Source organism: Heloderma suspectum, chromosome 5 (genome assembly GCF_057233095.1).
Source record: "Heloderma suspectum isolate Gila_16-S chromosome 5, 16-S_ref, whole genome shotgun sequence".
Lineage (NCBI taxonomy): Eukaryota > Metazoa > Chordata > Lepidosauria > Squamata > Helodermatidae > Heloderma > Heloderma suspectum.
This window is the reverse complement of record NC_139462.1, coordinates 141,596,819-141,609,242: the sequence shown is the minus strand read 5'-3', so window position 1 is coordinate 141,609,242 and position 12,424 is coordinate 141,596,819. Positions and strand designations below refer to the sequence as shown.

Here is a 12,424-nt window from a genome sequence, read left to right as displayed (position 1 = left end):
TGTTCTCACATATTTTTCCCTCTCGTTCTCCCTGTAGGCGAACGCCCCTTCCAGTGTAATCAGTGCGGGGCATCCTTTACTCAAAAAGGCAACCTTCTCCGCCACATAAAGTTACACTCTGGCGAAAAGCCGTTCAAGTGCCACTTGTGTAACTATGCTTGTCGTCGTAGAGATGCTCTTACGGGCCATCTGAGGACCCATTCCGGTAGGTGTCCACATTAGAAAATTCCAGAAAAGGTTTGCTGGCTGCCTGGCCAGGCCAGACATCAAGTGCCACATCTGTGACTGGTTCAGGATGAAAGATATGTCACTTCAGGTTTCCTCTACCCTTGTTTTGAAACCAAAGGCCTACTATTTTTGATGTCTGGAACTATTATTGTTAGTTTGTGTTCCAGTGGGCCTGCATAGGTTGTGCAGATGAGCTGAACTCAGCCCATCAGCCATGTAAGGCCTACCAGATGCTTGGTGAACCTCCTGTGATTCCTGTCTGTCTGGGATTGTAAGAACAGGGGAATTGTCAAGCCCCGGCAAGGCACAAGACATGGCTGATAGGCCACGTTCTGCTTGGCAGGCCATAGGTTTTGCAGACCTGATTTATGGCCAACAGTTTGTCAGAGAATAGTAAATACTGCTGAAGCAATTCAAGCCCTCCTCAGTACACTCACAATCTAAGTGGCACAGGGAAAAGGAAGATATGAAATTGAGTGTGGAAGAAAGTTTTAAAAGAAAGGAAATTATCCTAGTTAATGTATTACATGAAGAACTCAAGCTCTATGACTTCAGAAGCAGATTCCACAGTGCAAGGCCAGTAAAGGCCTGGACTGAATTCAAGCACTGGAGCAGGTTATTCTAATGTTCTACTGTACATGAGCTGGCCTGGTTGGAGGTTGTGTTAGGTTTGCCTGGTAGGTAGGTACCAGCCAGGAGAATTCCTGGAATCTGTGTCTGACAAATTTACTAGCAGGAACTCCTTCGCCATCAGATGCCCGTATAAACCCTTTAATGCTCCCATTTCACAGATGGCGTGGGGGGGGGGGGTGAGTCCTGGCATTAAACCAGTTTCCAAGACAAAACCTCACCAATCTTACTTTTCCTATATAAGAAATTCAAAATGACTGTTTCCAGACAGTTTAAAGAATCAGCTAGTTTTAGTTGCAAATCAAAATTTATTTTGATTTGTATCAAACTCCGACTTTAAACCCAGTATTGAACAACCTCTAGTTTGTCAGAATTAGTTCCCTTCTTGTTAGTGGTCCACCCTTCCTGGATGCTTCTATAAGAGAAGACAGAAATTAAACTGATATAGAATGGGCCTGTTTTTCCCTACAGCATGGCTGAAACACATGCATCAAGAATACAAAGACAAGTGTTGCTTCTGTATGGAACATTGATTCTAGGTGTTTGCTTAACTCTGCTTGATTCACTGATTGTAGGCATTTGCATTATTTGACTCAGGATTATGTTACCCCATAACTCATTTAGCTTATACGGTCAATTCCGTTTCCCCCCTGCAGTTGGCAAGCCCCACAAATGTGGATATTGTGGTCGGAGCTATAAGCAGCGCAGCTCTTTGGAAGAACATAAGGAGCGCTGCCACAGCTATTTGCAAACCATGAACCTCTCAGGTGGCCTCTATCCCGGTAAGAGCGCTAAGCAGAAAGGAAAAACCAAGTGCTTTCCTATCATTTCTCTCATTGCAAGATGCCATTATAAGCAGGGCAGGCCCAGCTGCATAAGCAACCCAAGCAGTCACTTGGGGTACCAATATTTGGGGGGTCATCAGTGAAGCAGGATGAATACTGAGGTGCATGCTGCAGCCTACCTTACAATGTCACAGAGAATGCTGGAAATTATCTTCAGAGCATCAGTACATTATGGAGGTGGGAAGAACTGGCGGAAATTGTCCCACCCACAAGTTCCCAAAGATGGTGGGGAATAGGGATGGACAAATCTGTCTAGCTCAACTTCACTGAAGTTCTCATTTTGCCACTGCTAAGTTTATTCCGTCCCGTTTCCACATTGGATTGCATTTTTTCCCCAGTCCACATGAAAATGCATACGTATTTCTGTGCGCATTTTTCACATTTCAAACATTTTGGTACACATTTTGCAAGTGTTTGCTTTTTTGCACACACTTTCAAATGTACACATATTTCGCAAGTGATTCACTTTCCATGAGACAATCGATCAGCACTCATCCCTTTCCCAACTCCCCCACTGGGTTAGGGCCTCCTCCCACACAGATGCTGCAGTTCTTTTAGATGTCTATCTGCGTAAAAAGACTATCACTGCCTCCTTCCATTAAGCAGGGATGGGTAGGTAGTGCCATTTGCTCCGGATGAGGGCAAGTGCTACTATGAGCTCTTAACAATACCAAGTGCTTTGGGTGGGGCGGGGGGGTCATCTGGAAAGGCTCTTAGATAAAAGATACAGTTCTTTTATCCAGCAGAACTAAAAGCTGCTTTACGTGGTGGGGGTTCAGCAGAAAAGCAAAGGGGAAAAGTTAAGTAGCTCCTCCCCACACCCTGCAGCAGCCTCCTTCTTTAAATGGTAGTCTTAGTGGCTGCATTTTATATACAAAATTATATACATTTTATATACAAAAGTCTGGGATAAGAATCATGGAGCTACAGGTAATGTGTGTATATTATATATGTCAGAGGTGGGAAACCTCTTTTAGTCTGAGGGCAGGCTGCAGTTCTGGAGAAATTGAATACCACCAGCACATTTACTCTTAAAGCAATTACTGCCAGTAACTAAGGAGAGGATTTCAACTGTTTAGAATGGGGTAGAGGGGAAGCATACAAAAGCTGGAAAACCGGTAAATGAGTGGCAGTCATGGGAATGGGTTATGGCCAGGAAAACAGTGTATGAGCATCTGTGGAAACCTGGAGGGAAGGATTGGGACCCCAGGAGGACTGGATTTGGCCCACATGCCCGTATACACCTACATCACCCATGGAGGCCTCATCCAATGTACAGGAGTTGCCTGTAGGTGTTCCACCCCTTTCCAAACAAATAGAGGCTGAGTAGTAGACACAACTATAAAAGCAGTGACCAACCCAACTAAAGCAACATCTAGAAGGTGGGAATTTGCTAATATTGGAGACTAGAAGGCAACTAGCTAGCGACCTAAAGCAAGGGTGAATGGTGCCCCCCTAAGATTCTGGTACTGTTCTTTCCCTACACGAATATGTCTGCATAGCATTCAGTTTTGTTTAGGAGCAGCAAGGACATATGCTGTGATCCAAAGTTCTATATAACTTTAAAGCAGACACAGAGCTTTGCTTGTACAAGGGTCACTTCATTGGTGGATAATACTGCATGAATGCAGCTGTCCAGCATGGAAGAGCCAGTGTGATGTGAAGAGCCAGTGTGTTGTAGTGGTTAAAGTGTTGGACTGGGACTTGGGAGATCTGGGTTCTAGTCCTCACTTGGCCATGAAGCTCAGCGGGTGACTTGGGGCCAGTGACTGACTCTCAGCCTCACAGGGTTGTTGTGAAGATAACACGGAGAGGAGGAAGACCATGTGAGCTGCCTCTGGTTCCTTGTGAGAGGGAAAAAAGGCTGGATATTAATGTAATAATGAATAAATGGAAAGTACATAGACTTTGCTTGGTGCACAGAACAGTACGCACAGACACACACCCGTGCGATTCAGGCAACTGTCTGAATCTTAGAGTTGATCTGCATAGTCTAGGTAATCATGTAGCACAATCACTTCAGACTGCACGTTGGAGATTGCATGTTCGAATGCTCCCCTGTGTAAAACTAGCACACATGAGGGTGAGGACTAGGCTACACAACGTTCTTCTCAATGTGTTGGTTTTATGGATGCAGGGAGGTCTTGTTTGGTTTGCACTGGGGAGCGTTTAAAGATAGGATGCCCCCCTGCAGGGCTAATGCAGACAGTGATTCTGAATATACAGCTCGGCTCTTTGAGAACACAGTATCTGAAATTGGCACCAAACAAAGATACAAATTGTGTGTGTGCAGCTAACTGCCTCTAAAGGGGCATGGGGGCAGAGGAGGCTTATACATGCATGATGTATATAGGAGGGGGAGGCAATGAGATGGAATTTAAGGTTATAATTGGTGAGATAAACGACATTCCCTGTATATCTTTTTTTGATTCTGTCAGTACATATTATGCAGCTTGTCAAATGACAAAAAAGGAAGGTTGCCCATGACCTAGCTGTAATAATGTCTCATTTAATACTGCCTAGCTGGACAGTGCTTGGGTAGCTGGGTTTTGTTTTATGGTGTTATCAGATAATGTAAAGTGCATGTATGTAATGATAACACTGAAAAGCAGCTGGGAGGCTTTTGACAGACAAGCATGTTGAAGATGTGTGGCCCTTTTGCTGAGTAAGTGGGGAATGTGTAAATATGGGGAAAGGCTGAAACTAAATGGACTTGCTCCATCCATCCATCCATCCATCTATCTACCATATTATGGTGGTAGGCTTTAGAAGCTAATGTTTTGCCTGGAAACTGAACTACTCTTGTCTGCCGGGGGTGGGGGAGGTTGCCGCAAACTATTTCAATACAAAAATTCAAAGATGGAAGAAATCCAGTGGATTGAACACAAGAAGCTGCTGTATGCTGAGCCTAGAGTAACCACTTAGAGATATTTTAAATATGGTTAGCGGTATATAAAGAGATTAAATATTATTATTAATAATAGTAATAGAGTGGGGCCTAGCTCAGCAGCAGAGCACATGCTTTGCATGCAGAAGGTCTTGAATTCAGTCCCTAGCTTCTCTAAGTAGGACGAGGAGAGAATCCTGCCCGAAACCCTGGAGAGCTGCTGCCAGTCGTGTTGACAGTACTGGGCTAGATGGACCCATGGTCTGACTCCATATAAGGCAGCTTCCTATGTAGAGATGTGAAGGCCTGGGGGAAAACACAAAAAATGGGGACAGGGGGAGAGACTGGACAAATAAACATTTCTCCCCATATTTTTGCCAGGAATTCTATGGCAAATTTGGGGAAAACTTTTCCCTCCCCCAATTTTTCAGTTTCCCCCCCCCAAGCATTCACATCTGTAACTGAGCCAGACCAGTGAATTTGGGTGGGGGGGGGAGGATTAGCCCTCTCCTCCCAGAGCACCGAGATCCCAATCTGAATTGGAGCCACACACCCTCACACAGGAGTTAAAAGTAAAAGAGGCTCAGCTACATGCTATGCGATCGGAGTAACAAGTCTGGCCCTTGGTATGAACAGATTCCAGCCAAAGTTGCACTGATTTTAATGAGCCTTAGGCTGAAGTCCAGCATTCCCTTGTCTGCAGGTACGCCCCATTAAGGTCAATGAACATGTTTCTGAGCAGATATGTAAAGGATTGCAGTTAGTCCTTACTCAGTTTTTCTGGATAGTGGCTCATTTTTCTATGGAGAGTACAGTCTTCAGACTATCCATTGGTATGGATTCCTTTTCTTCACTTTGTAGACTGAACAAACCATAGGAATGTCAAATAAAATGTACTGGGGGCACAATCCTAGGCATGTTTGGACAGAAAAAATCTGACAACTCCCAGCATTCCCCAGCCAACATGGCTGGATGGGGAATGCTGGGAGTTGTAGGCCTTTTTTCTGTTTAAACATGCCTAGGATTTTAGCCTTAGTTACTAAAGAGCAGTGAGAGGAACTTCCAAAGACATTGCAGTGAAAATAGCAGACGTTTGCATTCACATTCTAGCAAATTTCTCCAATGTTCATAAACCTAAACAGATTAAATATCAACAGCAATGAATTGCTGCTCCTTGGGATGGCTGGAGTCGTGCAACAATCGTTTGTAATCTTACAGCTTTGGTCATGGTGGCCCAAGAGCTCAGCAGTCATAATACAACTACCAGCTGCAGGTGGTTAAAACCTGCAGCCGTGTCTGACTAATCTCTGGGTTCACAGGGAAGGTTAAAAGATGCTATCTTTCTCCCACTAGTAAACGTTTGCTGATGAAACAGGGTGAGCTTTTGATTTTCAGAAAGCCTTTACAGTAAAAACAACAACAATGATCTGAGTGAAACAGAGGGTGCTTCCAGATGGAGGGTGCTACCCATGAAAAGGTGGTATGCCGCTCTTACGCCTTTCTGTCCTTAACAGAATTTTGTGGTAAGAAAAAAGCAGCAGCAGTGGGGAAACATGGGAGGTTACATGTGGAAGATGCCACTGTCTGGATCCCCCTGCCCCCATAAAATCTGGTGAATGAGGCAGGGTGATTGCACAAGAAAAGCCTCATCTGGAAGCACCCGGAGTGAACTTGTATGTAACAGATTTCAGGCACAATCCTATGTATGCTTAGGCAGAAAAAAGTCCTACAACCCCTGCATGGCTGGCTAGGGAATGCTGGGAGTTGTAGGACTTTATTCTGTCTAAACACGCATAGGATTGCACCCTTAATTGGCTCATTAACTTAAGGCCTCCCTAGACCAGTGGTAGAATGCTCTCCACAGAGAGGTTTACCTGGCACTTACCTTATTGTCCTTTTGGTTCATGGCAAAGATCTTTTCATTTTCCTGAATTTTTCAGATACAGTTTTAATCCTGCTGACTATTTTCTACTGCCTTTATGATTTTGTGGCTTTTTGTGTTATTGGGGGGGCGGGGGTAATTACACTGCAATTGTTTTATTCTTTTTGTAAGCTTCCCTGGGAATATGTTTGCATGGCAGAATAAAAATTCTTTACATAAATGGGCTTGTACTACTCTAGCAGTCATTCCGTCTTCCCAGGGAATTGCTGTGAGGATGGGATGGACGAACAAACAATTCTTACCTTACCTTACCTTACCTTACCTTACCAAACAACAATTTGCACAAAGCCGTAACAGTTAAAACTATAAAACCATTCTCCGACAGTTTACAGTGTAGATGTGTATTACATGGACAGCCTCCAGAAAGAAAAAGGTGATTAAGGTTGCCATCCTATACACGCTTACCTGGGAGTAAGCTCCACTGAACACAATGCAAGTACTTCTGAGTAGACATGCATAGAATTGCACTGTACGGCTGCAGTCCTAAACACACTTAGTAGGGAGTAGGCCCATTGAACACAGTGAGACTTGCTTCTGAGTAAACACGTATAGGATTATGCTGTCATTTCTGTTTGGCTGCATGCTTTCCCATGAAAGAAACTGAAAGGCACCATGCCTTTCATGTTGACATAATTTTTCTCCACCACTCTTCATTCCAGTTACTATTTGCACCAATCTTCATTCATACCTTTAATTTTTTTTAAACTTGACTGTTTAAAAAAAAACTCTCGGTGTTTCTGCATAGACACCAGGTGAAAATATGTTGTTCAGTTTCACTGGTTCAATAACGTTCATGCATAGAGGCACTCCCCCATATCATTTTTTGGAAAGAGGTACGTCGGAGTCCATGCACACCATGTCCACACATGCTGATCCCTGTATTAAGAAGGATGGTAGCGGGATGGAAAGAGATGCAGCAGGTGCTTCAGCAGGCACCCAGTGACACAGCCTAAAGCAAAGAATGTTAGAGCGGGAGAGCATTGGTGTTTATACTGGCTGGATTGTGAAATACCAGCCTTTATTCTGTATTCTTTTATTAAAAGAATAATAATATTAATATTATTACTTTTAATAATAATATTGTTTTATTAAAAGAATAATAATAATAGTATTATTATTAATATTAATAATAATACTATTATTTTATTCTGTATTACAACAGCTTGCAAACCAGAACCAGGAAATATGGGTGGTGGTGGTATGGGAGATAGATATGCAATCCAATGTGAACAGCACCAGCTAATCATGCTGGGAAAAGAAAAGAAATGAACTACAGCAAACTCGCCCTTTGCGAGCATGACCTTTTTGAACACAGAATTTGCACAGGAAGAATTATCCTGTATAGGAGTCTTTCCCAACCTGATGCCTTCCAGATATTTGGGACTTCAACTCCCATCAGCCCCAGCGAGCATGACCAATGGTCAGAAATCTTGGGAGTTGCTGTCCAAAGCATCTGGAGGGTACCAGGCGAGGGAAGGCTGCTGTAAAGTTGCACCTCTCTTTCCCGTAAGGAATGGTCCTACGGTCAGATCCTTTGGGCCTGCTGCATTGAAATGGTTGCTCATAGGATCAGACATATTTCATGATGGGCTGACAGTCAGAATCCCCTCCACAATCAGAGGGGGAAGGGAATACAATTAAACACATCTGCATCACTTTGTGCTGGTTTTCCAAATGAACCTTTAGTTCAAACTCAAACCAGCAGTCACATAGGGGAGCGTGTAGAATGAGTCACTTTATGACTCAGGCTGCCTTGTCTCTTTGGAATATGGCCAGGCAAAACCTTCCTATGGAGGGAGTCCGTTTTCTTCTAGCCCTAGCTTTGCACTAGAATCCTGGTTGCCTATTGGATCCTCTTCCCTGCAAAAGACAAACACAGTTCTGCCTGAGGGCAGAGAGAAAACAACCCACAGTGCTTGCTTATTGGATTGGACCATATACTTAGGACTTGTTGCCTGGATACATTTCAGAGAGAGAAGGGGCAGCTGGACTCATCCCATGGTTACTCAGCCTCTCCCCGCTTGTGCTTGAACTATATGTTAGACCCACCTGATTAAAGATGGTGTGTTTTTTACCAAACCCAGAAGATATCCTCCTTCTTCCCAGATGTATGGAGGGTGGTTGTGACAATGCAGTGGTGTGGTCCCCTGCCCATTCCAGGACCGAGCCAGGGTATTGCAGATAAGTCCTAGTGCTAAGTTCTGGTAGGCCTTGGCTCAACTTAGTTAGGGACAGGAGAACCAGAGCTCATCAAAATTCTTCAAACTTCACTTCAGCTCACACCTGTTTTCATTTGTGACATGTTTTTTGGTTCATTCGAACAGGGAAAGTGTGCATTTCTGTGCACATGTTTCAACACCGCACACTTTCTCCCCCTTCACTTAAGCCTGAAAATGCTTTTTTTTTAAGTGTGCATTTTTTAAAAAATATGCATTTTTCAAATATGATTGCAAGTTCAGGAATGTGCAAACATTTTCTGAAAAATGCTCTCCTGTTCACTTTTAGGGTAAACAAACGGGGCAAGTTTGGATGAGTTATGAACTGAAACAAAATTCTCATACATCCCTAAAATTAAAAAAAATTCTGTATGCAACCAGAAGCAAGTATTCCCAGACCATTTAAAACCTTGGATGTATCTGTTGTTTTGGTGTGGGGCAATGGGATGTATTCCCTAACAACGTATGAACTTATTCCATGTGTTATGGCTTAACTCCAAAACGAGAGGCACTGAGGCTCAGTTTTGTCTAGACCAGGAGTGGGCAGAAAGCAGATCACCAGATGGTTTGGACTTCAACTCCTACGGTCCCTGACCATATGCCATGCTGACAGGGGCGTCTGGTCTGGATGTCATGCTGGAGACCTTTCATGCAGAAGCTATTCCCTTCTTCCATGAATGTGTTGTGAATACTTGATGTTTCTTAGTGGACAAACCATAGCACACTGCACATGTCCTCCCCATAATGCTGTAAGTGCCCTACAGTGTGGTAAAGGGACCTTTCTTTTTTTGCTTGTTTATTTTAATTGCAACTCAGTGAAAACCACATTTGTGAGCCCCATCAACTCAAAAAATCACCCACCACCAGTGCCACAAGGTCAGTTGTGCCTTTTGTGCAGAGAAGGGCAGGTTTTGTGCAGGCTCCTTTATGTGAGTTTATGGGCTTTTCTGTCTCAAAGAAAGTGAAGAACCTGCTGTAAACATGCACTGGCCAAATTGGGGGGGGGGGGCTAGAACTGGCTGACTCCACCCTTCCAGCTAACATTGATCTATAAGCACTCTCTGCCTGCCTGTGCTGTGGACATCAGAAGAGCCCTCCTGGATCAGACCAAGTGTCTATTTTGTCCTGCATTCTGTTCACACAGTAGCCAAGCAGCTGCCTACGGGAAACCCACAAGTAGATATCAATAGGCACCTTCTTTTTAATAATATTGCAGTCATGCTTCCCACTTTGTATACAGGCCCCTAAGCTAGAGGACTGGCTGAGAGAGAGAGAGAGAGAGAGGAAATCAATAAAAATGGATCTTATTTGTGCAGTTTTGGATCATCCTGTTTATTCATAATCACAGGAGTGATGGATGGGCAAGTGTTTAGTTCAGACTCTGTCATCCTTTTAGAGCAGCCTTTCCCAACGTGTCACCCTCAAAATGCTTTGGACTGCAGTTCCCATCAGCCTCAGTCAGCATGGCCAGTGGTCAGGAATTCTGGGAGTTGTAATCCAAAACATCTGGAGGGCACCAGCTTGGGGAAGACCGACTAAGAGACACTAACATTGGATGTCTTGAGCTGCTTCTCTTTTTGCTACTTCTTGGCCACTACTGTCTGTAGACTGTGTCTCAGCAAAAATCTGGACATTTGTGTGTCTAAGACATCTGGTCTCCTTTAACTTTTTTTTTTCAGTCATGAAAGAGGAAACTAGCCAGGGTGAAATGGCTGAAGACCTGTGCAAGATGGGGTCAGAGCGATCCCTGATGCTGGACAGACTAGCAAGTAACGTCGCCAAACGTAAGAGCTCTATGCCTCAGAAATTTGTTGGTAAGAGTTAAATGTTTGCTGCCTCCTTTATGTGGTTGGATTGTTCAATTGTGTTTGTATTTCTCCATTGCAACAGGAAGGGCAGGGCAAAGCAATTAACCCTCCTAGCTCCGGTCAAATCAGAAATAGGCAAATATTTTGGATGAGTCCTTTACCTAGCATTTTTAATCTGAGAAATCTTGACAGCATTTTGTTTGTCTCAACATAATCAAGCACCATATATATATAATTTTTTTGAACAGACAACATGACATCCTGGCATTGTGCACAGAAGATTTTGCTGATTTAGGGCTATTTTCCACCACCCCTATCCTTTTTTCTTATGAAAGCTCAGGGTGGTTTACAGGAAGCTCCCAGCAGCCTCCTCTCCAGGTACTGATCAGAATCCACACATGTTCTGTTTCAACAGTACTGTAGCATCTGGTGCTCAAAGAACATTCACTGGACCAACCTTCCACAACCTAGTGTCCTCCAGGTGTTTTGGACTTCAGTTCCCATCAGTCCCACTGATCATGCCCAGTGGTCAGAAATCCTGGAAGTTGCAGTCCGAAACATCTGGAGGGCAACACACTTGGGAAGTGTGTGCTAGAATACCTAGAACTTCAGTAGCAGAAGGTTTTCCCATTTTGGCTTCCCTCCCTTAAAGCACTTTTACTGGTCATGGCTTCCTCTACTTGTCTCAACATTATCACAATCACTGCTTTAAAAAACGCAATATTTTAAGTGTGTGTGGGAAAAGCTCAGCTTTTGCAGCCAGACATACAAATTAAGTGCATATACATAAGAATGTGAATTTGTGTGATGTCCCTTGGAAACAGAATTAACAAGTGCTCTGGGCAGAAGCTAGAATGTGCCTGGTACACAAAAAGGGCTGGATAACTAAGTTCATCCTGCAGAATGTTTCACTAAAAGCATAATCCTGTGCATGTTTAGACAGGAAAAGACCTACAACTCCCAGCATTCCCCAGCCAGCCATGCATGGCTGGCTAGGGAATGCTAGGAGATGTAGGACTTTTTTCTGTCTAAACATGCATAGGATTGTGCTCTTATTTGTTCAATTCATTATTCAGTTTCTACCCCACTTCCCATTAGTGCCCTCAAAGCAGCCTACAATGCATGAAACACAATACAAAACACATAAAATGCCATAAATATAGTTTTAAACATTTTAAAATGAATCCAGATAAATAGCATAAATCATAAAACCACACTAAGACTCACAGTGTGGCGGTGCATAATGTACAAGGGAGAATTCCCCACACATGCGTGCAGACGTGCGCTCTCTCTCTCTCTCTCTCACACACACACACACACACAGTGTTTCTATCGATTTCCTAAAGGAGGAGAATAAAGGTGTCAGAACAGCCTCCTTAGTTGTGGCACTCCAGAGGTGTGACATCACTTCCAAGAAACGTCTAGTCCCAATTGCTGCCTAACGCACTTCTGTAATAGTGGTACCCTTGGCAGATCCTCCTCAATTGAACATAAAGAATGGGCAAATAAACACCTTTCCTAATGGACATCCCCGATGGTTTAAACATGTTCCCTTAAAGAACTTTTCATGCTTTCCCCCAGAATTGATTCCTATGGGGTGGGGAGACCCTGTCTTCAAAGGCTGGATTCACACAACACGCTAATCCACCATGGGTTATCATGTTGTCTGAACATAGCACATTTTCCGCAGGGTGGCTTCTAATCCATGCAGTGTGGTTTATTTTTCTCAAACAAGCCACCTTGAGAGCCCATGGCTTGTTGTTAGATTGTTCAGGGTCGTTAACATGCCACACTGCATGGTTAACGAGCAATCCTGCGGAAAACGCACTGTGTTCAGACAACAAGATAACCCATTGTTCAACAACAAT

General features: G+C 43.7%; 1 protein-coding gene across 9 annotated transcripts in view; it reads left to right on the top strand.

The window, feature by feature from the left end:
* Nucleotides 1-12,424, top strand: part of IKZF1 (IKAROS family zinc finger 1) — a 105,338-nt gene that overhangs the window by 86,556 nt on the left and 6,358 nt on the right. For 5 of the 9 annotated variants that reach the window (XM_084857693.1, XM_084857691.1, XM_084857697.1 and 2 more), the window contains 3 exons: nt 38-205; nt 1,515-1,640; nt 10,428-10,562. In XM_084857693.1, the coding sequence (XP_084713819.1) occupies nt 38-205; nt 1,515-1,640; nt 10,428-10,562 (429 nt within the window). The remainder of the gene's footprint in view (nt 1-37; nt 206-1,514; nt 1,641-10,427; nt 10,563-12,424) is intronic. The other 4 variants (XM_084857694.1, XM_084857692.1, XM_084857698.1 and 1 more) reach the window with 2 other exon arrangements.